Source organism: Odocoileus virginianus, unplaced genomic scaffold, assembly GCF_023699985.2.
Source record: "Odocoileus virginianus isolate 20LAN1187 ecotype Illinois unplaced genomic scaffold, Ovbor_1.2 Unplaced_Contig_5, whole genome shotgun sequence".
NCBI lineage: Eukaryota > Metazoa > Chordata > Mammalia > Artiodactyla > Cervidae > Odocoileus > Odocoileus virginianus.
Genome location: NW_027224322.1, coordinates 2,449,131 through 2,476,174, shown reverse-complemented (window position 1 = coordinate 2,476,174; position 27,044 = coordinate 2,449,131). Strand labels below are relative to the sequence as shown.

At 60.8% G+C, this 27,044-nt stretch overlaps 1 protein-coding gene and 1 pseudogene across 1 annotated transcript; one reads left to right on the top strand and one right to left on the bottom strand.

The window, feature by feature from the left end:
- The first annotated feature begins 3,174 nt into the window (after positions 1–3,174).
- LOC139033861 (small nucleolar RNA SNORA70) lies at positions 3,175–3,316 on the top strand (annotated as a pseudogene).
- Positions 3,317–9,992: 6,676 nt separating this feature from the next.
- On the bottom strand, positions 9,993–20,420 carry CAPN10 (calpain 10). The gene is made up of 12 exons (XM_070463683.1): positions 20,103–20,420; positions 17,817–17,948; positions 16,304–16,500; positions 15,390–15,607; positions 14,367–14,508; positions 13,859–14,025; positions 13,408–13,628; positions 12,728–12,930; positions 12,390–12,645; positions 10,775–10,974; positions 10,370–10,415; positions 9,993–10,176 (listed from the first exon to the last, which is right to left on the bottom strand). Exons 1-12 carry the CDS (start codon positions 20,226–20,228, stop codon positions 10,147–10,149), a joined length of 1,938 nt encoding a protein of 645 aa, XP_070319784.1. The 5' UTR covers positions 20,229–20,420; the 3' UTR covers positions 9,993–10,146.
- Between the last annotated feature and the right edge of the window lie 6,624 nt (positions 20,421–27,044).

Genomic DNA, 27,044 nt, shown 5'->3' with positions numbered 1-27,044 from the left:
GGCAGGCACCAAGCTGAGCGGCCAGGCTCCTGCTCGAGGTCAGAGTCAGGCTGTGCAGTGCAGCGTGCTGGGGCTGCACTTCTAGGAAGTCAGCAACGCAACGGGGCGGATTGTCAGATTGCAGGGCTGCGGAAAGCCGGGGGGTTGGGTGCTGTTCTGATTAGCCTCTGGGACAGGATGGGGCCTGGGGAATCTGCTGCCCGGGGGCCACTGGCTGCCTGAGCAGCTGCTGGAGCAGGAGGGAGAGGACTCGGGGGACCGGTCCCCAGGGAAGCCCTGCAGGCCAAAAGCACGGGCCCCTCGTCCTCCCTGGTCCTGCAGTGCACCCCCGTACTTCACCCTCTGGAGAAGACTGGCCTGGGTCTGCTCACTGCCTGCCTGCCGCCCGCCCCCGCCGGGCGCAGCTGTCTGCAGGGCCTGGCTAGAGGATATACCGTGCCTCAAGCCCACCAGGCCCAAGTTCTCCCGAAAGACATCCACACACACAGGGTCTGCCTCCTCAATTCCTCTGCCTCCACCACTGTGTGGGACCCCTGGGACCAGGAGACCCTCCATGGTCAGCACCCAGAAACATCCTCCTGAGGGCCTCTGGCTGCCGTGCCACAGACCCCCACAGACACCTAATGCACCACCTTACTCCACCCCCAGCAGCATTTAGCAGAGTTGAACCATCCCTAGTTCTTTATTTTAAAAGTGTTTTGATACAACATGGACCAGATCTAAATGCACATGAGGTACACATGCGCAGGTAAGGAGGAGGTCCTCAGATGACCTTCGAGGCCCCCTGCATGCAGCCCAGATCAGGAGCATCTGGAGGCAGCACCTGGGGGTCCCCGCTAGGCCGCTTCCCCTCTGGCTCTGTGACGGCACACGCGCCTTACTTTGCTCCGCCTATCTGGCCTTTCCTCTCACACCCCTGTTGTTCTCCATGTGGGTCCCTAACTTGGTTCACTGGGGCTTGGTCCTTGGTCCTTGGGCTGAGTTTCACTGGGGCCTTTTCTCACCTGATCACACACTCTTCATAACAGATTCACCCAGTACTACTGACTCAAGAATCAGCCCATGCCCATGACCCTGCTGCCAGCTCCAGCTCAGACCTCTGGACTACACATGGACTGCCCACCAGGCATCTTCTCTTGGATATATAACAAGAAATTTAAGTGCAACTTGACCAAAACTGACCACATCATCAAGCCCCTTCATCACTCCCCGACACTGTAATCTTCCTTCAAATTTCCCTGTCTCAGAATCTCATCTTCAAGCCCCTTTGTAACCCCCCACACTGTAACCTTCCTTCAGAGTCCCCTATTTCAGAGAATGAACCAAAGCTGATCTCATCTTCAAGCCCCTTTGTAAGCCCCACACTGTAACCTTCCTTCAGAGCCCCTATTTCAGAAAATGAACCAAAACTGACCACATCTTCAAGCCCCTTTGTAAGCCCCACGCTGTAATCTTCCTTCAGAGCCCCTGTCTCAGAGAATGATCCCTCTTGTTGCCCAGGTCAGATACTTGAGTGCCATTTTTAACATACAAATTTCCCCTCTCTCTTACATCCAGTCAGTCATCAGTAAGTTAAATGTGCATATTGAAAGCCCAATAGCAATCACTGAAAAAATAAAGCAAAGAGGTATAATAAATAAAACAACAGAGGAGATAAATGGAATATAAAACAAAGTATTCCAGTTAATCCAAAAGTGAGAGGAAAAGGAGCAAAGAATAGATAAGAAAAATAGAAAACAGCAAGATGGTAGATTTAACCCAACCATATCAGCAATTACACTATATATAACTGGTCTAAATGCTTCAAGTAAAAGGCAAAGATTATCAAACTGGATTTAAAAAGCAAGAAGTGAAAATACACTGTGTAAATGATATACACTTTACAAAAAGACAGATTAAAACTAAAAAATGATAACAAAGTGAAAGGATGGAAAAGAGAAAATGAAACACAAACCATAAGAATCATAAGGGCTTCCCTTGTGGCTCAGCTGGTAGAGAATCCGCCTGCAAGGCAGGAGACCTGGGTTCCATTCCTGGGTCAGAAAGAGCCCCTGGAGAAGGGAAAGGCTACCCACTCCAGTGTTCTAGCCTGGAGAACTCCATGGACTGTATAGTCCATGGGGTCACAGAGAGTCGGACACGACTGAGTGACTTTCACTGTCACTGTCACTAATCATAACAAAGTTGGGTGGGGTGTATTGATATCTGTGTGTGTTAGTTACTCAGTCATGTTCAGCTCTTTGCGACCCCATGAACTGTAGCCTGCCAGGCTCCTCTGTCCATGGAATTCTCCAGGCAAGAATACTGGAATGGGTTGCCATTCCCTTCTCCAATATTGATCTCTAAGTAGACTTTAATACAGGGAATCTTACTGGAGATAAAAGGTGAAGCTTCATAATAATAAAAAGATCAACTCAGAAGAATAAGTAGACAAATCCACAATTATAGTAAGCTATTCCAACACTCCTTTCTCAGCAACTAAGAAAAAATTATTAAGAACATGGTATATTTGAACAGTGTGAATCAACTTGCACACACAGATGTCCATAGAGCAGCATATCCATCAAGAGCAGAATACATATTCTTTTCAAGTGCACATGAACAGCCTCAAAATAGGCCATGTGCTGGGCCACAAAGCAAGTCTCATTACAGTTAAGAGGATTTAAATCATATGTAATATGTCCTTCAAGTGCAACACAACTAAATGAGAAATAAGCGACAAAAGACTAAGCTACCCAAAGAATGCCCAAATATTTGGAAATTAAATAACATAACTATAATAAATTCAAGGGCTAAATAAGTAATCAAAGGGAAATGAGAAAATGTTTTGAACTAATTAATAATGAAAACACAACTTATCAATATCTGTGAGATAAAGCTAATTCAGAGTTTAGAGAAAAATTTGTAGCTTTAAGTGATTATACTAAAGGAGAAAAGGCCAAAAATCACTAATCTAAGACTTTTCTTTGGGAAGCAAACAACAACAACAAACTAACCCAAGTAAGAAGAAAGGAAATAAGAAAAGGCAAAAATTTAATAAAATATAAAAATAACAACAGAGAAAAATCAGTAACATGGAAGTTAGTTCTTTGAAAAGATCAATGATGTTGATAAACCTCTGGCTAAACTGATCAAGAAAAAAGTCCATAAATGACTAATGTCAAGCATGAAGATTTGCAGCCAATTAAGTCAACGGTGCTCTTTTCCCCATGGTTGGGGGGCAGGGGTGCTGTGTGCTGCTTGCAAACGACAGCCTCCTGGGTAGGTTATGCAGCCTGCTGCCTGTTCAGCTTGCTCTAAGGGACCTGGGACATTCATGACTGGCATGCTGTCCCCATTCTAGACTCCAGACAGGTATACACGGTGCCTTTGGAAGCTCCAGGGCACAGTGGCCAGGATCCACACTGGCCAAGTTACAATGTCCATCTGCACCAAGATATAGAACAAGGAGTGTGTAATTGAAGCCCTCCAGAGGGCCAAGTTCAAGTTTCTTCTGCCAAAAGGTCCACATCTCCAAGGAATAGGTATTTACTAAGTTTAATGTGGATGAATTTGGAGACATGGTGGCAGAAAAGCAGCTCCTCTTAGGTAACTACTGGGTCAAAGAATCCCCAGTCATGGCTCCTGGGACAAATGGCAGGCCCTGCACTCATGAGAGTCTTGGCTCTGTCCCTTCCTTACTCACACCCACCAGTAAACCAACTTTCCTGTCCAAAACAAAAGAATGAAGGAGGACATGTCACTTAGATGTACAAACATTACAGTAATAAAGGAAAGTTATTAATAACTTTATGCAAAGACATTTGACAGTTCAGCGAAAATCACAAATTTCTTGAATGTCACAACTTGCCAGAATTTGTACAAGAAATTAAAATTTTGAATAGCTTCTATCTATTAAAGTTGTTGAATTCATAGTTAAAAACATTTCCACTAAGAAAGCTCCTGACCCAGATGGTGTCACTGGGGAATTCTATCGAACACTTACCAATGAAATACTGGCAATCTTAACCACTTGCTGAAAATAAATAAGGATGAATACTTCCCAACTCATTTTCATAGACAAGTTTTACCCTCATACTAAAACTAGACAAAGACTGGGACTTCCGTGGTGGTCCAGCAGTTAAGATTCTGTGTTCCAATGCAGGGGACCTGGGTTTGATTCCTGGTCAGGAAACTAGATCCCACATGCCACAACTAGAAATCCCATGTGCCACCACTAAGACCCAGTGCAGCCAGATACAGAGATAAATATTTTTTTTTTAATTAGACAAAGATATTATTACAAGAAAACTGTAGATCAATATCATGCCTGAACATAGACACAAAAATCCTTAATAAAATATTAGTTTGGGACTTCCCTGGTGGTCCAGTAGTTAAGAATTCACCTTCCAATGCAGTGGACTCGGGTTCAATCCCTGGCTGGTGAGGTAGAGCCCAAGCGCTTTGGGGCAACTAAGCCCACGAATCATGACTAGAGAAGCTTGTGTACTGCAATGAAGAACCAGCACGGCCAAAACACAAGAATTAGCTGATTGAATCCACCAGTACAGAAAACAAATAATCCACCAGGAACAAGTATCCCAGGAGCACAAAGCTTATTTTAACATGAGAATGTCAATCTATGTAATTCACTATATTAATGAAATAAAAGAGAACACATAATTCTCTCAATAGAAGCAAAACAATTATTCTACAAAACTCAACACTCATTTATGATAGAGACTGTCAGTAAAGTAGGAATGCAAACCAGAATGCTCAGAACTACAAAACATTTTTGAGAGAAATAAAGAAGATCTCAGAAATGGAGAGCTACACCATGCTCCTGGATTGGAGGGTCCCAGTTCTCCTTATGGGCTGGCTTCCTGGGGGCTCAGATGGTAAAGCGTCTACCTGCAATGCAGGAGACCCGGGTTCAATCCCTGGGTTGGGAAGATGCCCTGGAGAAGGAAATGGCAACCCACTCCAGTACTCTTGCCTGGAAAATCCCACAGACAGAGGAGCCTGGTGGGCTGCAGTCCATGGGGTCGCAGAGTCAGACACGACTAAGTTCTCCTTGAGCGGTCTGGACAGCCAGACCAATGGACCAGCAAGCGTCACTGTGTGAGCTTCGCTTCCCGAGGAACGGCAGCTCAGCCCCCTCCCTCGGCCCTCACCCCTCGCCAGCTGCCAGCAGGACGCCCTGCTGTCTCCCTTGGAAGAATGCAGCAGCCTTCTGGCCGGGCCCTCCCTCCAGTCCATTCCTGAGGCTTCAACCAGACATGTGTCAAATAGGCACACACCTGGCCCTGCTCAGAACTGGGCCCAAGAGTGAGACCAAGCTCTCCAGTGGCCCGTGGCCTCCCCTCCGCTCTCCGCTCTCGCCACGCGGCCCAGGCCACTCCCCGCAGACATGGAGAGCTCCAAGCACTGAGGGTGCACGATCCTCCCAGCCCTGCCCTGCAGCTGGCTACCGCAGGCGGGCCGAACCACACCCCCACCGCCACCCCCCGCGTCGTCTGTCACCTCACTGCCAGGCCTCTCTGGTGACCTTGGGCACACCGGCCTGCCTGCCTGGAGGGCTCACAGAGCGGCCTCAGGACGAACGGGCCAGGGGAGCACGGTGTGCACAGGGCTGTGTCGACGCCGGCGGGCCCCCTCCGTGGGGCTGGGCTGAGGGCTGAGCCCACAGGCTTGCACGCGCATGCCTCGGCGCCCCAGCTTCACTCCTGCCCAGCCCCCGGACCCTGCAGCGGGCCCTCAGGGGTCTGCCCAAGCCAGGGCTGGAGGCGCGCCCAGCAGCCTCGCCTCCTGGGTGGTTCGTGAAGGACCAGGAGTCCCAGGCACCTGAGGACAGGCCCTGGCCCTCGTCTTTGTGCAGGGCGTGGGGGGCAGTGGTCTGAGGGACCCCGAGCAAGCTGGCTCGCATGCCGTTCTCAGGGTCTTGCTGTCTGGGCACACACAGTCTGCACTTGCTGGGAATCAGAGGAATGCCCCGAAGGTCAGTGCACAGACCAGACCTGCCCCAGGCTGCAGCCAGAATCCCCAGCTGCCTCTGAGCTCCCCTGGGGCCCCTGGTGAGGGAGAGGACTGGCGGGCCCTGCCCGCCTTCAAAGCTTGTCCTCGAAAGTAGAAAAGACTTCGTCTGATGGAGCAGCCATGTCCAAGGCCAAGTGTTGGGGTCATAGAGACCCAGAGGGTCCTCGGGAACAAAGTGACTTCTCCCTTCATTTCAAAAGGCAGTAAAAGCTAGGATGAATCTGTTAAATACTAGGGAAGAAAAAGAAATTCAGTAGAACTAAATGAGGCAGACATGGGACACCGAGCCAGGCACGGTTATGAATGGAGAGAGAGAGAGACACAGACAGAAAAACGTGCCTGGAGCGTCTGAGCGCCTTGGCCCTGGCCTGGCTGGTCTTGTGCACTCAGTCTGACCCCGTCCTGCCTCTTGCCCAGGACGTCCTGCCCCAACCCCTGCTTTCAGGGCTCTAGGATCCCGATACTCACCCTAGAAGCTCTGCCTCTCCCAAGGCTGACCTGGCCTGGGGAGGGAGGAAGGGGAGAGAGGAGATCCAGGATCGAGACTAGGGAGGTCTCGGCTCCCACCGAGGAGGTGCTGCCCGCTGAGCCCGGAGCAGGAAGTGAAGACCACAAGGAAACTCAGGCAGGCGTTCCGGGCAAAGTCTGCCCGGAAAGCCCAGGACAGTAGGCGGCCTCCCCTGCATACACCCAGACCCGCCCACCTGGGTCAGCCAGGAAACGTGCCCGGGAGGGAGGCAGCATTCCCACAGAACAGGGACCCCTCCGAGGTGGGCCCTGGCCCTGGACACAGCCCTGGGCTCCGTGCAGGGCCCTCAGCTTGGCGTGGGTGCCGTGGAGCCCAGAGCGGGGCCTGGGTGCGCATCAGTCAGTGTGGTAGAGGCTGTGGGCAACAGTGGACCTGCCCGGGACCCCAGGCCCTCCCAGAGCCCGGGGTCTTGCCTTCTGCAGCCCCACTCAGCCCGGGAACTCTGCGCTGGGCCTGGGGGCGGGAATCAGATGTGACATTAGACAGGCCCGAGGATTCTAATGCATCAGGACCTCCACCCAGGGCAGGAGGGGACGGGCTCAGATGGGGGACCTCTGAGGGCAGGTCCCTGTCCCTCGTCAGCAGACCTGGAGCTACCCCAGGAGACACGTCCAGACCGAGGACTCCAGGGCAAACCAAAGGGGAAGAGGCTGGACAGGGGACAGGCCAGAGCCTGCCCACACTTCCAGCAAGGACACTGGAGCCCAGAGAACATGAGCTGCTCTGTGACGGCGCAGCTAGGAGGTGGCTGCCCCGACTGGAACCGGCCTGCTTGGCACGGAGGCTGGCCTGGGGAAGGAAAGGCCCCCTCAGCTCAGCGGGCTGGTGCCTCTTGCGAAGGGATGGTGTAACAGCTGGTGCAGGCCCAGGGGCTGACGGTCGGAGGGGGCCTGGTGCAAGGGGCACAGAGACCACCCCCGAAGGCGCCCTGCCTCTCCGCGCCCAGATACCGCTTCCTCTGGCTCGGGGGGCGAGGCCGGCACCTGCTGCCCCAGGCGGCGGCCGCCTTCCCATTTACGGTGGCCGTGGTCCTGGCCTTCACCCGACTCCTCCGTGGGACCCCGATGGCCCAAGGGGAACCGAGGGGAACCATGGGTCACCCCTCGGGCGCCTGGGGAAAAGCTGGCAGCGTTCTGCCCTCCTGGGGTTCTGGCGCCTTGCCCGGGGGTGAGGGGCTGATGGTGACGGGCAGTGGGTAGCATCTTCCTTTTCAGGCTTCTTTGGAAGGGTAGTGATCTGCAGGGCCCCTGCCTGAAGCCCCGGCTCTCTGTTCTCTCTGAAGCCACCAGCCTCCCAGGGCCAAGCGGGGAAGGGAAGGAGGTGGTAAAAGGCAGAGCTGAGACGCAGTGGCTGGCTCAAGGGCGCCCCCAGAGGCCCCCCGATGGCCGGGGTGGGGAGGGCGGCTAGCAGGCAGCCGGGGCTGGCAGAGGGAGTGGTGTCTGGCCCACGGCTGGCTTGCAGTGAAATTGGCCATCCGGCCGGGGCTGTCGGGCAGGGGTGAGCTGGCCAACCGCAGAGGCCTCTGAGACTGGGGGGACCTGCGGGTCTGGAGAGATTTCCTGCCCCCCGCCCCCGGCCCCCTCCCAGCTGATCTCAGGACGAGTTCTTCTTTGAGGTGGCAGCAGCAGCTGCAAACAGCACACCCCGTGGAGGCTCAGAGAGAAGTTCCACGCCAGGGAAGCCCTCGGCCGAGGCCTAGGAACCAAGAGAAAACCCCGTAGGCTTGGGGCTTAACCACAGACGCTGACGTCTCCAACTCTGGAAGCTGGACGTCCGCTGTCGGGGGCCAGACCAGGCTGGTTCCTGGCGGAGGCCCCGTCCAGGCTTGCAGGCGGGCTTCTGTATGCCCACATGAAGCCCTGCTCTTTCTCCTGAGGATGCCTGAGGTCAACACCTTCCCAGAAGACCTGCGTTTAAGCCCCGTGCGGGCCCCTGGGTGCAGACCTCAGATCTCCTTCCCTTGTAAACATCCTGCACCCCAGACTTGTGTCGGCCTCTACGGTCTGAGAAGAGGCGATACCGTGGGGTTCAGAGCCGGGTCACCCACTGGCCCTGGGGGCACCGAGACGGCGGCCCTGGCACCGGCGTGGTCTTGTCCTGTCTGGGCGCTGTTTGACCGGGTGGATTGGGGAGGGGCCGAGGAGGCAGTGGGTTTGAGATGCAGGAACAGGAGCAGCTCCAGGAGATGGGCCAGGGGTGAGGCCGCCGCTGGCCGCAAGGGGAGCAGCCCCAGAGCAGGGCGCGAGCAGGCCTGGGCCCGCTGACTGCAGGGGTGGCCGGGCCCCAGAGGAAGGCCGCCTCCCCCCGGCGAATGTGCAGGACAGACTCCCCACGTGCTGCCACCACCAGGCCCGCAGGCCCTCGCTCCGTGGCTGTGCTCAGGGAGGGGCGGGGAGGACCAGGCCCCAGGCACTCAGGCCCGCAGCTGACACTGCCCCCGCACCGCAGCGGGACGCAGCGAGCTGCTGACCGTGCACCCTTGCCAGGACCACTCACGTGGGGCGATGGGATCACTTCCTGCTCTCCAAGCACGAAACTGGGACAGCCACGTGCAGAAGTCCAACTCCCTCTCTGGGGTTGGAGCCCAAGCGGGAAGGCCAAGGGTGAGACTGACGCCTCTGCCCTGCCCCCCAGACAACAAAGCACAGACAGTACCTCAGGGAGGGTGGGAACGGGGACCCCCTTGAGGCGCTGAAGGCGTGGGGTGGTCCCCTCAGGGGCAGTGGTCCCACCCTATCTCCCCCTGACTCAGAGCCAGGGTTTCCGGGGACACCGCCTGCTCCCAAGGAGCTGCAGGCAAGTCAGGAATGGGCAGGAAGACCTCCCGCCAGGACCAGAGGCCCTGCAGCCCCTCCCAGGAAATGACGTTGTAACTCCGGACCAGGAGCCCAACAGGCCAGGCACCCCAATCACGCTGACAACATGGTGCAGAGTCAGGGACGCGTGGGGACAGAAGACACGCCAGGCCAAGGCCAGGGCTCCCCACTCCCAAGTGGTTAGGGGTTTAGGGGCCCGGGGTCGAGGCCTGCAGGGACACTCCCACCGAGTCATGAGCAGAGGACTGAACCCTGTACCTCCGACATGGCCACTGGGAACCTGGGGGTGCGTCCACACCTGAGCGCCACTGGCCGGGAGACCAGAAGACGAGGTGGTGGGGGGACCTCATGTGGATGGACACCCTCCACCGCTCCCACCCAAAACCTGTCACGTGCCTGTCTTCTCACCTCCTCCCCTCACCAGCCCCGCCCTGCCAGGCCCCAGTCACCCCCCACATGTCAGTGGCCAGTGGGAGCCCCCACCTGCTCCTGCCGACCACCTGAACCAGCTGTACGCTGCTCGTGTTTATTTATAAACGTGATCCTAAAAACGTTTCTAATAAATAGTTCAAACAAGATCTGTCTCGACGCGCTCAGTCTGCTGTACGGCCTGTCTCCAGGACAGCGGAGAGACTGTGTGGAGGATTCCAGAGGCTCAGTCACGAGGACCTCGGTGCCCGCCTGGGCTCTTCCCGCGACTCCCGCTGGACCCCAGGGCTGCTGCTCCTGGGACGCACACAGGCCGGCCGGCGTGGGTCACCAGAGCCCGCACGCAGGGTCAGCCGCTCAGGCTTTCATCACTGCCGTGAAGGAGGCCTGCAGGAGGGGCGGGGGCTGGGAGGCGCTGTCCCGGCTGGCAGGTGAAGACCACCCTCCTCGCCTGCCCCGGGGCTGTCTCCACCCCGAGAATCTCTGCCTGGGGCCCGTGGGCTGGCTGCTGGGAAGGGCTGGGAAGCAGCTAAGACCCCAGGGCACTGGGAGGGCCCTCCCCTGTGGGCCCCACACGCACCTCCTGGAGCGGCTGCCCCAGCATCTCCTGGCTGTGAATGGAGCGCCTGCGGGAGAGAACGCCACTGTCACCTGGGCCTCCCGCACCCCGGGGGCGGGGGCAGTGAGCTCCAGGCCCCTCACCCTGGGCCTCCCGCACACCGGGGGCGGGGGCAGTGAGCTTCAGGGCCGTCACCCGCAGTCTCCCCGCACCCCGGGGGCAGGGGCAGTGAGCTCCAGGCCCCTCACCCTGGGCGGGTGGGGCGTGGGGGGCAGTGAGCTTTGGGGTCGTCAGCTCTCCTCCACAGGCCTCGTGCTCTGCGGGACAGGTGTGAGTCGGGATGTGTGGGTGACTGGGGGGGAACCAGAGGCAGGGGTGCTGGGGACACGCGCATGCACAGGGCACGCACAGAGCCCTGGTGCCCACCTGTCGATTCTGGTCTCCACGGTCACTGTGAAGGCGCCCTCTGTGTCCGGCAGGTAGGTGGAGGGCACGATGTGGTAGGCACCGGCAGGCAGGTGGCAGAGCCGGCTCACCTCCTGGGCATAGCAGTGCGGCACGCAGCTCAGCAGAGGCTCCTGCAGCAGCAGGGAGGGCGCGTCCTGGCCCGTGCCGTCCGCCGGAACCTGGGGGAGGCCGGGGCTCAGACGGGGGACCCTGTGGGCGACCAAACCGGCTGCGGCCGCCAGGACTGCAAAGGCCAGTCCCTTCCTGCAACCTCGACCTGGCTTCCTTCCCAGCGAGGCTGCCCTGGCTGGGGGCAGCTGGCAGTCTGCCTGGCCCTCGTCACACGCCAGGCCTCTCACTGGGCCCCACCACCCACGTGGCCCCGTGCCCGGGGACCTGCAGAAGCGCCACCATGCTGGCCCCCAGGCGGGCACCTCACTGTCCGTGCACTGGCCCTTCTCTCGCAACCCCTGGAGACCCACCCCGGGTGGCCTGGGTGGAGCATGGCCACAGCATGGTGCCCACGGCTATCGGGACGCCAAGGGCACAGGGAAGAGCCGCCCCCACCCAGGCCCCACAACGGCACGGCTCTGTCCCACCTTCTGGACCACACCCTCCTAGGGACACCGGGCCCTGCCCAGCCCCATCCTCAAGTGGGGCCCCCATAAGGGGTGGGGAGTTTGTGACCTCTGGCACTGCACTCCGCCCCCCCCGCCCCCAATCTAACCGGAGGTCTGCAAAGCATGTCCTGCATGCACTTCAGAAGGGTGGACTGCAGCCGGGAACGAACTCTGGGTAGCGCTGTGACTCCCTGGCCTTCTCGAGGCCGCCTGCCACCCGACCCTCGGTGGCTCCCAGGACCCAGGAGCAGTCTCTCCTCTGTGGGCCCCGGCTCCGGGCCTCATGGGGTTGGGGAAATGGCACTCTCTCCCGAGAGCGTCTCTTCTCTCCTGTCTGGGACTCGGCCTGCCTTGAGCTACTGGGCCTGGAGCGCCTCGGGGCCCCACTCTACGTCCCCTTTTTGATCTAGAAGCCCTCACTGGGTGGGTGGCGCATCCGTCTGTCCTGCTGAGGCGGTGTGGGTCGTCCCCCTCCCTGTCCCCACAAGCCCAAGCCCCCACTGGTCCAGGCACTGGAGAGGGGCCGGGGATTCCCGTGGCTTCAGGGAGGCGCCTGCTCGACCCGTGCCCACCACGCCCTGTGGGGGCTCCTGGCTGGAGGCACCGTTCTGAGGGCAGCTCTGGACTCCTGGGGGCGTCCCTGGGGGCTCAGCTGGTAAAGAATCCGCCTGCAATGTGGGAGACCTAGGTTCCATCCCTGGCTTGGGACGATCCCCTGGAGAAGGAAAAGGCTACCCACGCCAATATTCTGGCCATGAGAATCCAGGTCGCAAAGAGTTGGTCACAACTGAGCCACTCTCACACCTCACACAGGACCCAGGCGTCCAGATGCTCTGAGCCCCGGTGAGCGGCCAGGGCTGCCTGAGCTGACCGGTGACCCCGTGACCCCCGTGGGCTACAGACTCTAGGACAGCGGGACAGGAGTCTCGCAGGGGCTGGCTGACGCAGGCAGACCCCACCCGCCCGGTGCCTGCCTGAAAGATGTGGAAACCGATGGGGAGGCACTGGCGGTCGCCGCAGTGCTGGCGCAGGGAGATGCGTACGCAGCGCGGGCCCGCGCCCTCTGGCACCGATAGGGGGAAGCGGGGGTTGCTGGGGTAGGAGGCGAAGTTGCGGCTGCCCCCCGCGGTCCGGCCGACTCTCCAGGAGCCCCGCAGCCGCACGGTTTCCCACTCGCCAGCCGGGGGGACCTCCTGGGGGGTGGTGCCTGGGGCGGCCGGCTGGACAGCGCTGCGGAGACAGGCAGGAGGCGCTGGTGAGCGAGCCGGCGCCCGTGGGAGCCGCCCGGCTATGCCCCCTGCCCCGCCCTCACCTGAGCGCCACTCTCCCGGTGGAGAAGACCCGGAGCAGGAACTGCCCCGGCATGTCTTTCAGGAAGGTGCTGGGCACGGCCAGGTAGAAGCCCGGGCCGAGCTCACAGCGCAGGTGCACCTCGCGGTCATAGGCGTGGCACGCGGTGCCCGCCACCGGTGGCGCCGACAGGGCCTTGGGCAGGTTGACCCTCCGCTTCTCCACCTGCAGGGGAGGCCCCAGAGCGCCTGTCAGAGCCGGGAGGCCCCTGCTCCGCCCCCAGCAGAGGCCTCCCCTTTGGAGCACCCAGGCCTTCGGGGCCCTCCCTAAGAACCTGCGCCTTGCCCTCAGCCCCGGGGTCAGCGGCTGCGTCCCATGTGAGACACACATGCTGGTAAAGACACGTGGCTGATGCCACCTGGGCCTGCCAGGCTTGCCAGCGACACTGTGACCCAAGACACTGGGACCTCCCATCCGCATTGGAGGGAAGGGGCTGAGGGAGCGGACACTGGCCGGGACCAGCCCCTGGAGCCCTTCCGTGCTGTTTGCCTTTGGCCAGAAGACACACCCAGGCTGGGGGAAGGGAGGCGAGTCCTGTGGACTCAGATCTGACGGGGTGGGGGTGGAAAGGGGACGCGGCGGGCTCCGGGGGCTCAGGCCTCCACGTCCCGTGGGGTGGGGCGCCAGGCCCAGGCGGGCTACCTTCCAGAGGTGCAGGCCCACGGCCTGGTAGTCTCTGCCCGGGCGGCCGGCTGCGCGCACCCGCGGCCTCTGCAGGACACCCACATACACCTCGCTGGGCTCGCAGACCCGCAGCCAGAACTTGGGGTTGCTGGGGAAGCCGCTGTTGTTCCGGCAGCCTCCCGCCGACTGGCCCTTGACCCAGGCCCCGGGCAGCTCCTGAGTGTGGCATAACACCTTTCCTGGGCAGGAATGCACCGCTCAGCCGCGTAGACAGGGTTCCCCTCACGCCCCCAGCCCCACCTTGGCGTCAGGAGCCCTGCACCATGAGGACATCCCACCCAGCCACCTGTCCCCCAGGCAGCAGGGATGGGACCAGCGCTCCGCCCTCGAGAGAAGCCGGGTGGCGAGAGGGGCGCCGGGTGGCCCACCCCACTTCAGAGGGCGGGCGGTCTGTCCGGGCCTCCCTCACCTGAGTGCAGGCTCTGCAGGTGGCCGGCCTCCGTGCTGGGGAAGCCGATGGTGACCTCGTCAAACTCCCGCAGAAACTCGTCCTCCTCCACCCAGAACTCCCCATCCTGTAGCTGTGACAGCAGCTCTGCCTGGGCCGCCGGCTCTACCCGGCTCCACCCTTCGCCCCTGCAAGGAACTCCCTTCAACGGAGTGGAGGCCCGGGAGCAAGGGCCCACCTGCAGCCCCGGGGGCATCCTCCGTCCGTGGGTGCCCTCAGGACAGGCCCTGCCCCTCAGCGTCGCTGGGGTCCCGGGGCCCAGCACGAAGCCAGCTTCCCAAGGCTGTCTGGGGCCCTGCACAGAGCAGGTGCCAAGTGGGCCTTGCCAGAGACCAAACACTGTCCTGACCACGGTCCAAGCTGCAGGCAGCAGGCACGTGCACGGTCGAGAGGGCTCTTGGCCACGGCGGCCCCCCTACCGCCACCCACTACCCGCAGACGGAGACCCAGAGCGCCCGCCTGCACTCACCCCTCCCTCCAGGGTCCCTGCCAGCACCGCCGGCCCCAGGGGTTCTGAATGCGCAGCAGCAGGATGCTCTGGCCCACCAGATCCTGGAGCTCTCGCAGATCCGACACGATGAAAGCATGGAACTCGCCCAGCTCCCTGGTCCCTGGGGGAGGAAGAGCCGTCAAGCCCACACGCCGAGCGGACACAGGCCCGCCTCCTCGCCTGGGACACACAGCCCACCAGCTGCACTGCCAGGGCACTGAATCCTGACCTCGGTGGGCAAGCCAACTGGGGTGTGACCTGGTCCAGCAGGGGGCCACTGGGAGCGCCTGGCCTTGGATTTGGGCTCAGCTGCCACCAGGCCTGCAAACCGTTGCCTTCTTTGGGCCTCGGTCCTCGCCCAGATGACACTTTGGACAAAAGTCCCATTACAAAAATAATCTTAAATGTGAAAGCAATTGTGCAAAAAGATGCTCACCGCGATGTCATCTATGACAGCATGAAACTGGAAAGCCCTTAAATATCGGACATTAAGGGATGGATTCAGAAAAACGTGGCAGATACAGGGATAAAGCAGGACCCTGACAAAGTTCACACAGCACACAGAAAGTGACACATAACACAGAACACACACGTCTCGTGAAGAAAACTGAGAAAGGGCAGTAACAAGTCAGAGTAGTCACGTTTGGGTGACTTTTTCTTTCAACAGACTTGCTTCGTGAGCATGCATATCACTAACGTGGAAACTTAAGAGCTGGTTTTGCCTGATCACTAGCTGGGCCAGAGATGATGCCACCACTCTGCGTTCGGGGACGCCAGTGCAGACACCCCTCTCGCCCTGGAGGCCAGTCCTGGTCAAGGGAAGGTGGGACACTGCCCTCCGGAGAAGGCCGGTCAGAAGGGAAGGTCACACCCGGGACACCAGCTCTGAGGACAAAGGTCCTCTCTTGACTCAGTCCCAACAGGATCTGAGTACAAAGCTCCGGCAAGAGGCAGCGAGGGCTCAGGTGTGCCGCCCGCGAGGCCGCAGCCCGCTCCCCCTACCTGTCCTGGGGCCAAGCACCGAGCAGCTCAGCAGACAGCGGTCCTTCAAGCTGAGCAGCTGCCAGCAAGTCCTGCGTTCCGCGCCATGGGGCCTGTCCTGCTGGCCGCTGGTTCCGGCCACATCCTTCAGGTTCCACCTTTCGGCCAGGCCACCAGTGAGGTCCACCAGGGCGTCTGCCACCTGCCCCGCCCACAGCTGTTCATAGGAGCCATGGACCCTAGGGAGACAGCCAGGCGGTGTGAGGCCTGGCACTGGGCCCTCAGCCCTCCTGTCCCGCCATGGTCTGCCTCTGACCAACCTCGATCACCTCTCTTTCTACCCCGCCTTGTCCCCACCACATCCAGGCACAAGCTCGCCTCCAGGCAGAAGGCCCACAACGGGCACCAGGAGGAGTGGGCACAGTGGCCATGAGCACCCACCCCTCTGCCTCTCAAGATCGAGGCCCTGGGCCCAATGTGAGGTTGATGGAGGGGCTCACTCCTGCCATGAAGGTTCGCCTCCCGACCCAGCCTCCTTCAGCACGACCACCAGCGTCCAGGGAGGGCGCCCATGGTCTCAGGACCACAACAGACAAGTCTGACGCCTTGGACAGCTCACTCCTTCCCAGCCACCTGCAGAGGCCACCTGTCCCCAGGGTGAGAACCAGGTGGACGGAGAGGCTTCTCTTGCTTGGGTTTGAGGAAAGAGAGAGGACGACACGCACCCTCTCTCTAGAGGCGATGCCCCCGTGCCTGACCGTGACATGAGGGCAGGGAAGGGGGCGCGGGCCGAGGCAACAGCAGCCCACGGGCCAAGCCTCAGCACTTCGGTCTCTGGACGGGCCGGCCCACCCTGGAGGCCCTCAGGACCCACAAGGGCGCTGCGGCCCGCCCACCCGCCCGCCCACCCAGCCCCTCCACGCCAGCCAGCGTACTTGGCGTAGACCTTCTCCAGTAAGGGGAGCCAGAACACATCCTCTCTCTGGCACCGGGAGAAGCAGAGTCTCCCTGCAAGACAAGGCAGACGGTCATCTATGGTCACCTCCACCCAGTGTCCAAACTGCCAGACTCGACAGGTGAAGGAGCCCCGGTACGTCTGGTCGAGCCAGTTCGGTTGTCCTGGAGGGAAGACCTAGCGCGCATGGGAGGGGAGGCAAAAGGAGACGGTGAGAGAAGGCCCAGGCGGCACGTCCCGCGCCCCGGCCAGAGCGTGACCACGCTGGACGCTGCACCCCCTGGCACGCGCCTGGTTGTCCAGCTTGTGTGAACACCACTTGGGGGACAGAAGGTCACAGACCTTCCAGTGAAAGGTGCCAGGGCCGCTCTGAGCGACCGTCGCCTCCGAGGCTCTAGCCAGCCATCATGAGCTTGTCCCCAGGGAGCGCGGGCTCTGAATCCACGACAAGCGTGACTTCAGACTCCTGCATGGCGGAGGAGGCACCTACCCCGGCTGAAGCCCGGGCACTCAGCTCCGCCAGCACCCGGCTCGTGTTCATGGCTGGGGCCGCGATTCCGGCCCAGGGCTGAGACAGGACGGGGTCTGCACCCACACGGCCCTGTTGGGTCCTGGCTCTGCCCTTGTCAACTGGGACATGACCACAGTTTCAGCACCTTGTTTGTAAGAGGGGGTCCAGGCCACCAAGGCCTGTGAGAATGAAAGCCGGCAACTGTGGTGGGCTTGGCCCAGCACCGGGGACGTGGGAGCCACTGGGAAAGCGGTCAGCACTGCTGCTTTCACCAGTCACACTGGTGCTCCTGGGGGAGTCTCAACGGCTTCCTATTCTTGCGGGGTCCGCCTACATCTGAAACAGTTCTAACCACCTTTGCCGATTTACGCTGGTGGTTTAGGCGCTCAGTCGTGTCTCACTCTTGCAACCCCGTGGCCTGGAGCCTGCCAGGCTCCTCTGTCCATGGGATTCTCTAGGCAAGAATACTGGAGTGGACTGGTATTTCTTTCTCCAATTTATATTCAAAACCTATAAGAAAAGAGAACCACCACCCCAACTAGCTAGAAAACTTACTCCAAACCCGCACAGGATCCCTCAACCGACCCTCTCCTTCTTTGGGCCGGCATGTTTGTCTTTTTCTCCCAAATGCCTGCCTGGGACTTCCCTGGTGGTCGGGGGCTAAGACTTCACGCTCCCAACGCAGGGTGCTTGGGTTTGATCCCTGGTCAAGGAACTAGATCCTACATGCTGCGACTAAACCCAGTGCTGTCAAATTAAAACATACATATATGTGTGTGTGTATACATGTCACAAATACACGGCTGACCCAGGGCTTGGGAGGTGGTGGAGCAGGTGCAGCAGAAAGCACCCCGCTCATCCCTGACGGAGAGGGGGCGGCTGGGCCCGATGGCGGAGGCCCCCCGCCCAACCCCGCTTCCTTCCTACGCGGTCAGACAGGAAGAGAGAGGAGGAGAGGTGGCCGCGGGCGGCAGGCAGACACCTGGTCCAGGAGGTGGCGGCTCTTCTGCAGGGCGGCACACGCACACAGGAACCAACAGTCTCCCAGCAGCCCTTGCTTCACCTGCCCTTCCTGCGGGCTACCTGCAAACAGCCGGGGCGTGGCGCAGATTTCCTGAAATAAAGAAAATCGTCCGCAGTGACGCTGTGCTCGGGCTGGCCATGAAACCACGAGCAGAGGCCCCGTGTGACAGGGTCAGGGGAAGGGCTCTTCCAGTCACCCACGCCGCCCAAGAGGGCATGGGAAACGGCTGGCCTCTTGCGGCCGGTACCCATCAGCCCCTCCAGGTTGCACATCAGCCCATCCAGCTTGGCTTCTGGGCTCCCTGTCTCCGCCCACCTTCCTTGATTGGCAAACCGCACCCCCCAAACTCTGGACTAATCCCACCACCTTTGTGCAACAGTGAAATGTTCGTCTAGAAAACGGTTTCCCTTTAAATTCACAAAGGCAGGTCTCAAGGGGGGTCTTCTGTACTGCTTCTCTACAAGGCTCAGTTCTCCACACCCCAGATGAGCTGACCTTCCTCCTGCTCTCCTCAAAACACCCAGGTCCCTCTGAGCGGCGGCCTCGCCCGGGGCTCCGCCAGAAGCCCCCCCACCCCGACCCGACCCCTGCTGCTCTCAGTGCCTGAGTCCATCCACGGCCCCCCTGCCCCAGCCCTGCAGGCAGGATCGCACCAGCGCAGGCCCAGGAGAGGAGGCCCGCCGCCTCTGAGATACGTCCCTGGGCGCCGCCTCCCCTCCTGGCGCTTCACCGCCCATCTCCTCCGAGAGCTGCTCCCCCACTTCCTCCCTCCTGTTTCTTGCAGCACCCCCTTGCTTCCCAGCAGGTCCGCAGCCCCAAAGCTGCTTTGCATCAGTGTCACCTCCGTGTCGTCACCTCCCACGGGCATCCTCTGCGCTCCTCTTTCCTGACACAGCGGCATCAGAACGGCAGCTCCCCTGTGCCCAACAGCCCCCCTCCTGGCATCCACGACTCCACGTGCTCCGGCTGTCCTCTCCCCTCACTGCCTGCTGCTTCTCAGGTCTGCTTGTCAAGGCACCTGCGGTTCCTTAAGGCTCGGTTCCAAGCTGTCTCTTCTTCTCTGCCCCTACTTTCTCCAAGATGCCCTCCCAGACTCCAGACAGTAAGCCATCTGTTCGGTCCCTGTTCCCAGGAGCATCATCTAGCCCCGCTCCTCCTGAGCTCCTGGCTCTCACACCCACTTGCCTACCGTCAGCTCTGCTTGAACCTATGAGAGCAAAACCCAAGCCTACATTTCCAGCCCACCTCCCATTTCTGCAGCCCATCAACCAGGACCCCTATCCCCCCAGGTGCTCAGGCCAGAAATCTAGAAGTTCTTGATCCCTGCTTCATCCTCACCCTCTACTTCCAGGTGGTCACTAAGATCTATGAATCCTGCCTTGGACATCTCCCTTAATCACCCACGCCACAGCCCCAGCCTGAGGGCTGTCGCACTAATGCGAGCCCCTGCCTATTTCTCCAGGACCACTGCAATGGCCGCCTGCACTCTTGCCCATTGCACACCTGGCTGAAGAGTGAGCTTCTTAAAACATATATCCAACCGAATCACTCCTCTGCTAAAAATATCCCAATGGCCTCCCATTGCACCTAGAGTCCACTGGCTCAGCCAATCAGGCTCTTTGCCCCTTGGCACCTCCGTGACAAACAGGCCCTCGGTGCTGTCCAAGGAACGCTAGTTCTGGCTCTCTTCCAGGGCGGGTGCATGCCGAGGTCTCCAAGACGGCTGCATGCGCTCGGGGAGAATAAGGTTGCTCCAGGGACAGCCTTATTCAGCGGATACGCCGTTTCTAAAGCTATCAGCACAGCATTGGGCGAGAGCGTGCCTCTAAACTGCCACCTTGAGATGTTTACACCTGAAAGGGCAAGACGTTCACCACACCAGCGTGCAGAACAAAACGGCCGTGGCTTTGCAGGCTCAGCCGGGCCCTTCCAGGGGAGCAGGAAAAACAGAGCAAGACCGCTTGTGGTCAGAAGAGCCCTGCAGACTAGAAGCCCTTCACAGCAGACCCAAGTTGGGCTGAGTTTGCCGTGTGCTGAAGCGCCACGCTCGCGGGGCCGTGAATCCCCTACAGAAGGGAGCGCTCTCAGGTGGGGGCTGTGAACTCGGGTCCGGCACACTCGGAGCGGGCTGTGGGGGTGGGCCGGGGAGCCTTCTCCTGGGGACAGCCGGAAGCCGGCCTGGAGACGCGGCGCGAGACCCCCGAGAGCCCCGCGCGCCCCCCCCCCCGCCCCCACCCGCCCCACCTGGGGCCGCCTCCAGGTGATCTCCTCCCGGAACTGGGCCAGCGGCGTGGAGAAGCTGGAGAAGAGCGAGGAGTCCGAGGCCGGGAAGGCGGCGTCGCGGAAGAGCTCCTTGGCCGGCGCCCGCATCTTGGGCACCCCGGGCGCCCATCTGCAGCCCGCGACCCGGTGCCGAGCGCAGCCGAGCGGGCGCGCGGCCCCGGAGGGAAGGGCGAACCGGCCGCGCGCGGTCCCACTTGCCCGCGCCCCCTAGGCCGGCACGGCTCGGCCCCCCGAGCCCCCGGCCCCCCGGCCCTCCAGCCCGGCGGCACCCACAGCGCCGGACGGCCAGAGTGCGCGCCCGCCCCGTCGCCCCGGTAACCGTCGTCCCAGCAACCAACCAGGCGCGGTGCTCCTGGTCACGTGGCACGATGGCCCCTCCCTCCGGGCGCCGGAAGTCGCGTCACCGAGCCTTGAGGCCGTGTTGGTTGTGCCTCTCCTTCCAGGGCTGGGGGGCGGGGGGGCGCTTGGTGGTGTCTCAGCCGAGACTCAAGCCTGGGAGGCCGGTGCCGGCGCCTCCTCGGACCGGTGTGGCTCGGGCCGGGGTGTGAGGACGGCCTCCTGAGGCTGAAGGGACCGGAGAGGCCGCCTTGGACGACGTCGAGCCGCGGACTACAGGTCCCAGCATGCCGCGCTGCCTCCCACAATGCACTTCTCCCGGCCCCGCCGCGGGGGTGTCTGGGAGCCAACGGGACGCCCTCGGGAAGGCCGGAAGTGGGCCGTCAGTTGTCCGCCACCGCCGCCGCTGCGGTTGTGTGCTGGGGTCCGGGGAAGTGTGACAACCCCGGGACGGCCGTCCCAGGCCTGAGAGGCCGGCTACGGTTAGACGCCCTGGACCGTGAGTCGGCAGGCGATGAGGCTGGAGCTCAGTGCTGGTCCCCAGACGGCCGGCCATCTAGATGGTCCTAGCGTACTGGACAGTGATACGCTGGGCTTGCGGTTGCAGCTCATGGCCGCTCAGCGTTGCGGGTTGGTGACGACGCCGACTTCGGGATCTGTTCGAGGAACCTGCTCTTCCCCGGGAAGGAGGGCAGGCAGCTACCCTGACGCTTGTTCTCCGGCTGCCTCTCCAGGCCTGCTTCGCTGCGGCTGGACCCTTCACAGAGGGCCGCGCGGGGGCAGGTGGGGAGGGCACAATCCTCGAGGGCAGCTCTCTGCCACCACCTGGAGTTCAGATTTTGCGTCCCCAGGCTGTCTTTGCCCAGCCCCCACATACCCATTGTGGTCAGATCAGATCCCCACAGGCCCTCCTGATGAGACGCTGAGCCTGACCCAAGAGCGCCCGCCGACCTTGCTCCAGAGCCTCCAGTGTGAGGCTGTGACAGCTGCGGCTCCTCCCTCTGAGGCCCCTGTGGCGCCTCCATGAGAAGCAGCTGCTAGTGGTGCTGTGACCTGGGCTACCTTGACCCCACCAGGCCCCAGCCTCTTCGTTTGGGGGTCTGGGGTCCTCATCTCTGCTGAGGTTCTGGAACCTCAGCAACATCTCACATCTCCCCCTTGCAAAGCTTACTTCATGACGATTTACCCTGCAGCACTGACTAACAGGAGTTTATGGCAGGCTGGACACTGCACCGTTGCTGGAGGAAGTCAGGAATGGCCCAGGAGCTGCCTCATGTGGGTGTCCTAAAGGAGTAGGGGACGGATTTCGCTGCCCTGGGGTGTTGGGCAACTGGTCTGCTCCAGGTAGCACATAGAGGTGGTTAGCAGATGAGCTGGGGCCAGCCCAAGAACTGGACTCCCAAGTGGGAGAGCCTCTGCTGGGCCTCTCAACCCTGGCTTGCAAGCTCTGGAGAGCAGGCGGTTTTCTGTGGGTATATCAGTGTCCAGGGCTGGGCTCATGCCCAGAGAAGGGGCCAGGAGACAGTTGATTTGGGGCAGGGAGCAGCCCACGACCGTAGGCCCAAGTTTGTGACAGCACTGAGATGGCTGACGGCAGCTCTCCTGTTGGCCTGCCTGGCACAGCTCCCCCTGGGCCACATTTACCCCGTGAGCCCTTCAGGGTCCCTTTCCCCGTCCCTGGGTGCGGAGATGGCCCACTGGGAAATCAGTATTCTCTTTTCCCTCCTGTGCCCACCCCAGCCACCCCTGCACCCCTGCCCCCCTGCCTTGCGCAAAGTGGAGCCTCTGGCCCGTGGGTAGAAGGAGGAGTTGGAAGCAGCCTGGACTGGGGAGATGAGGCACTGTTTTGGGGGTGGCTGGTTCTTGACCCCAGTCTCCACAACTGCAGGCCCTGAGATGGGCCATTACTTAGTCTGACCTCAGGATCCTCACTGAGGTGGGAATGCCAGCTCCACGTCACGGCGATGACGGGCACAATGAGGTAGCGGGAGGCCCCGTGGAGCTGGAAGGACCGGCCTTGGGCCCCTCAGGTGAGGAAGCTTTGCTGGACGCGCAACAGGAGGACAGTGTTTGGGAAAAATGCCTCAAGGCGGACTTGGGTTAGACATGTTCTCAATTTCCCTGGTGCATCTGAATTGCAGGGCAGTTTCAGGCACATCCCCACCAGAGGCAGCCAGAGAATCTTCCCCAGTGTCCTGGGCCTGCGGGCGGCGGGGTGCCTGTCCCTCTGGGCAGGGCTTTCCGTCTGGGACTCTCCTCCTGAGGGGACGGGACAGGTGAGAGGTCCCCCACCTGAGAAAGGCCTGGGCCCACAGGACCAGCCTCCACCACATCTACCACAGCAGGGCCACAAGTCACCTAAGCAGGATCACCAGAGGCTGTGCCCTGCTGAGCGGATGTCCGGGCTGCGCTCCGGGCCCGTCTGCAACTGCAAACCCCGTGGTGCAAGGGCCCAGGCTGGGCTGAGCCTTGTGAGAAACAACCGTGGGCCCAGGCCCAGGGGGCCAGTTGGCGGGGGTCATGGCCCTAGGCTGTGGGGAGCAGTCGTGAGCACCGGGGACGTGGACTGCTCCCCGTGGGGTGGTGGTAGCTGGTGGGGGGGAGGGGTTCTGGAAGCTTGAGTCTCCCCTGCCCGTCTGGAGGGTCCAACTGAGGAACGGTCCCAGGAGGGCCAGAACAAAGGCCCCTGTGTCTCTCCTGTGGCCCCGTCAGTTAACAGAGGTGAGGAGAGGTCCGTCCTGAGGGCCGGAGGGTCAGGCTCCTTTCACAGTGATGAGACGTGGAGTCTGCGTGGTCCTCACGCACCTCAGCGGTAGGTGTCATTGTCCCGTCTTACGACGAGGAACCTGGACTTCACTGGGAGGAGGCGGCAGCCCAGGACCCCACAGCTGTAGGGGGGACAGAGCCAGTGTTCTGAGGCCAGGCAGGCCCGGGTCACTCTGCTCACTGAGAGGAATGGATGCTTGTGGGGTGGTGTTTTAGATCCAGTTTGGGGTTTTTTAACCTCGTTACAAATAATAGATGTTCTTAGACGAATTTCCGCCTGTTGCTCCACAGTGGTCATGTGTCCTTAAATTTTATTACTAACACAATACAGATAATTTCCTTTGTTGACTTCCCTCCCCTGGGATGACCATTTTTCCAAAGTTGGTTGTTTTCTGCAGTGTGGGCGAGCCATCACATTCACTTCAGGTCGTGGAGTCTGTGCCTCGCCGCTTGCTCATGCGTTTTTGAACAAGGGAGGTTTATCCAGGCCTGGCCGGTGGGCGGCCATCCTCTCAGCACCCCGCCTATGCCTGTCAGAACCCCTCTTAGACAATTGCCTCTTCAGGCAATTGCCCTGCCTTGGCCTTCATCCTCCCAGTGTCTGGTCAGGGATTATTTAGAGAGAAAGTGGGGGAAAAAACACCTTAGCAGCTGACATCTGGTTGCTCTTGGTGAAACAACAGCCTGTGTCAGGGAACACACCCACCAGCTGAGTTAGGGAGGCTGCCCCAGGGTGAGGTGGCCTCAGGTGGCCGGGGGGCAATGGCTAAGGAAAGGAGGGTAGCGTCCCGGTGCGTGCAGGATGGGGATACCTCTATCAGTTTGCATGTCTCTGTGGGGGCAGGTCATGACCCCAGGTCTGGGGCGAGTCCCACTTCTTTTCCTGCGTACTTTCCCTTCGTGGGTCCGTTTGCTGATGCTAAGAGTGCTCTTTGTCTGCTATTCCAGTCCGTGACCCATCTTCTTTGTGACCATTCTTCCTAGTTTTCATTTTTAAAGAATTGCCCCTTTAAAAAACTTCCAGGTCTTTGAGAGGTTCTTTGGCCCAAGGCCCGGTCATTTCACAAGTACCCGTTCCTGGTTTATTTCAATGCCCCCTCCTCCATGCACGTGGCTGAGATGTTTACGCTACGTTGTAAAGTCCTCCTCTGGTTGCCGTGTTGGCTCTGCTTCCTTGGGGATCAGTTTGGTGAGTGTTGGCCCTGGTGTACGTGGTTTATACACTCCTGGGCGGGTGCTCAATTGGGTGGGCCTTCTACATCTGACACTCCACCTGAGGCACCTGGTCTGAGGGGACTGCCACCAGGAAGGCCCAGTGAGACGGGGGAGGGCAGATGGTCTCCCAGGGCAAGGGTGGATCCCGAAGAGGAGGCCTGGCGAGGATGCCGTCCCTGGGCTACAGGCTCCAGGCCGTGTGGGCCCTCCACCCACCCACCCACCTTCCTGACCCCAGCAGGTCCCGTGCTCACGGACACCCCCTGGGCTCCACTTCCCCTCCTGACTGCTCCCTTCTCTGCCCCCCAAATTCTGTCCCCCAACACCGTGCCCCCAGCCCCTATGGTGGTCATTACTGCCGCTGGCAGAAACCCCCCACCTCCATGCGCCGGGTGGGAGTAGGCGTGTAGGGCCAGCGTGAATGCCGTGGACAGACGTGGCACGTGGCCCTGGTGTGTCCAATTGCCGGCCTGAGCCCCCCCCACGCCCCCCTTACCTCTGCCGAGGTGCTCTTCTCCATCAGCCAGGGGCTCTGAGGAGCCAGTGATGGGAAGCCCACCCCCTACCTGGCCTGAAGTGGGCATGGGCCACAAGCAGGAAATAAACATTCACTGTTTAAAACACTGGTGTCTTAAGAGTGTTTTCGCGTGTTGCTGGGGCACAGACATCAGCCCCAGAAGGGACAAGCGGCTCTGTCAGGACACAGGACACAGGCCTGCGGGGGGGTGGGGGTGGGGCGCTGGCAGGGCCCACCACTGGAGGCCGTGGTATGCAGCCTCGAAACATCTGGTAAGACTCAACTGTGATGACTCATGGGGCAAATGACGTCCAGAATAACTCGCAGGTCCAGTGGAAGGGGTTGGGAAACCTTGGCAGCGTGCGTTGGTCACAGGCTGTGTTTGGCAAGATACCACGTGGGAGAAGATGGGCTGAGAAAAACATTCCTGGGTTTGCATAGCAGTGGGTAAAAGGAATGGAGAAAGGCAGGAACGTCCCGAAGGGCAGGTCAGAGCCAGGACGGACTGCGGCAAGGATGCCGCTGAGGTGTGGGGGTCACCCCCACGAGGCCGTGGGCTTTCTTCTGAGCCTCCCAATGTCAGGGCCGTGCGGGGCAAAGCCTGGCCTCTGCCCGCTGAGCTGGGATCAGGACCTCAGGGGACCACAGAGCTTTTGAGGGCTGAACTGCCAAAGAAACCAGGAGCCTAGGACTAAAGAGTGTGATTGGAGACCTGAGAACAGCCGTGGCAGGGAGGAGGCTAAGGAAGCAGGTCAGCCCCACAGAGGGCTTGGCCAGAAGATGGGAGGACAGGCTGAGGGCTGCAGAGAGCCCAGGACTCGGGGGCCCGGGCCCACCGGCTCCAGCGCTGCTGCAGGGAGAGCTCCTGGGCCTCTGCTTCTCCCCCACAGGCTTCCTGTTCACCACAGCAGGTGACTGGCCCTCCCGCTCCAAGTGTCTGGGCTCAGAGGAGCCACACCTGGCCCTGGTGCTAGGACAGCGCCCGAGAGCCTGGTCCACGACTGGATGGGGTCAGGTCAGCTCCCAGGGGGTGGGGGGGTGTAGCAGGGAGGACAGTCACTGGGGCACTTGCGACTGGGTCTCACCAGTGGGCCAGCTGACAGGTTACTCTGGGGTCCAAGCGTGTGATTCTGGGGGAGACCCTGCAGCGCTGGGTGGACCCACAGCAGAGGCGCTGCCCCAGGAACCCAGGCCCGTGGGCGGCCAGGAGGAGGGGGCCTGGACGTTGCCCCTGGTCATCGTGGTGCATTGCTCCTGGCACCCACAGCTTGGCCGTGCTCTGGGGCCGTGCCTCCAAGGGCGTGCAGCCCCACCTTCCCCTGGGCCAGCAATGGCCGCAGCCCCTGCACTCTGTCCTCCCAGGTCACATGCCCGCTGCTCACCTCGCCCTTTACTTCAGTTTGGGAGAAAGGCCCACAGCGGGGGTGCTGGCAAGTGCCCCTGGCTTTGATGTTTGGGGGTCCTGGGGAGGCTGGTGCTCGGACCCCGGGGTGCAGAGCAGGGTGGTCAGGAGGGGCCGGATGCAGGCGAGAGCCCCAGCCTTGGGCAGCCCCCTCCTTCCCTGCCTCCGGCTGGAAGCCTGGGTCAGAGGACAGGGCTGTGACCAGCTCCACGGCTGCTGGGCAGCTGCGCAGGACAAGAGCTGGGACAGACAGGCTGGGAAGCAGTCTGCGAGTGGAGGTTTAATGGGACAATCGCAGTGACCCCGAGTGGAGGTCCCTCGGCCCAGCATGAACCCCGGGCTTCCCGGGCCTCTTCCAGCAGGGTGGGCCTAGAAACAGCACCAGTGCCGCCTGCCTTCCTGCGTGTTATTGCTGCCCTGGCCCCGGGGCCTGGACCCTGAGTTCCCTGAGGAGCTAAGGCTTTCCGGGGCCCCCCTCCCCAGGGACATCCACCGTCTGTCCGGCGCCCCGTCCCCCGCGGGGAGGGTGTGGGCATGTCTGCGTCCTCGGCCCTCAGGCTGCCGGCCCCGGGGGCGGGGGGCGGGGGCCCAGGGCTCTGTGGAGGCAGGCGTGTGGGGCGGGCGCGGCAGCCGGGCCCCCCCAGCGGGCAGAAGGCACATGTGGCGG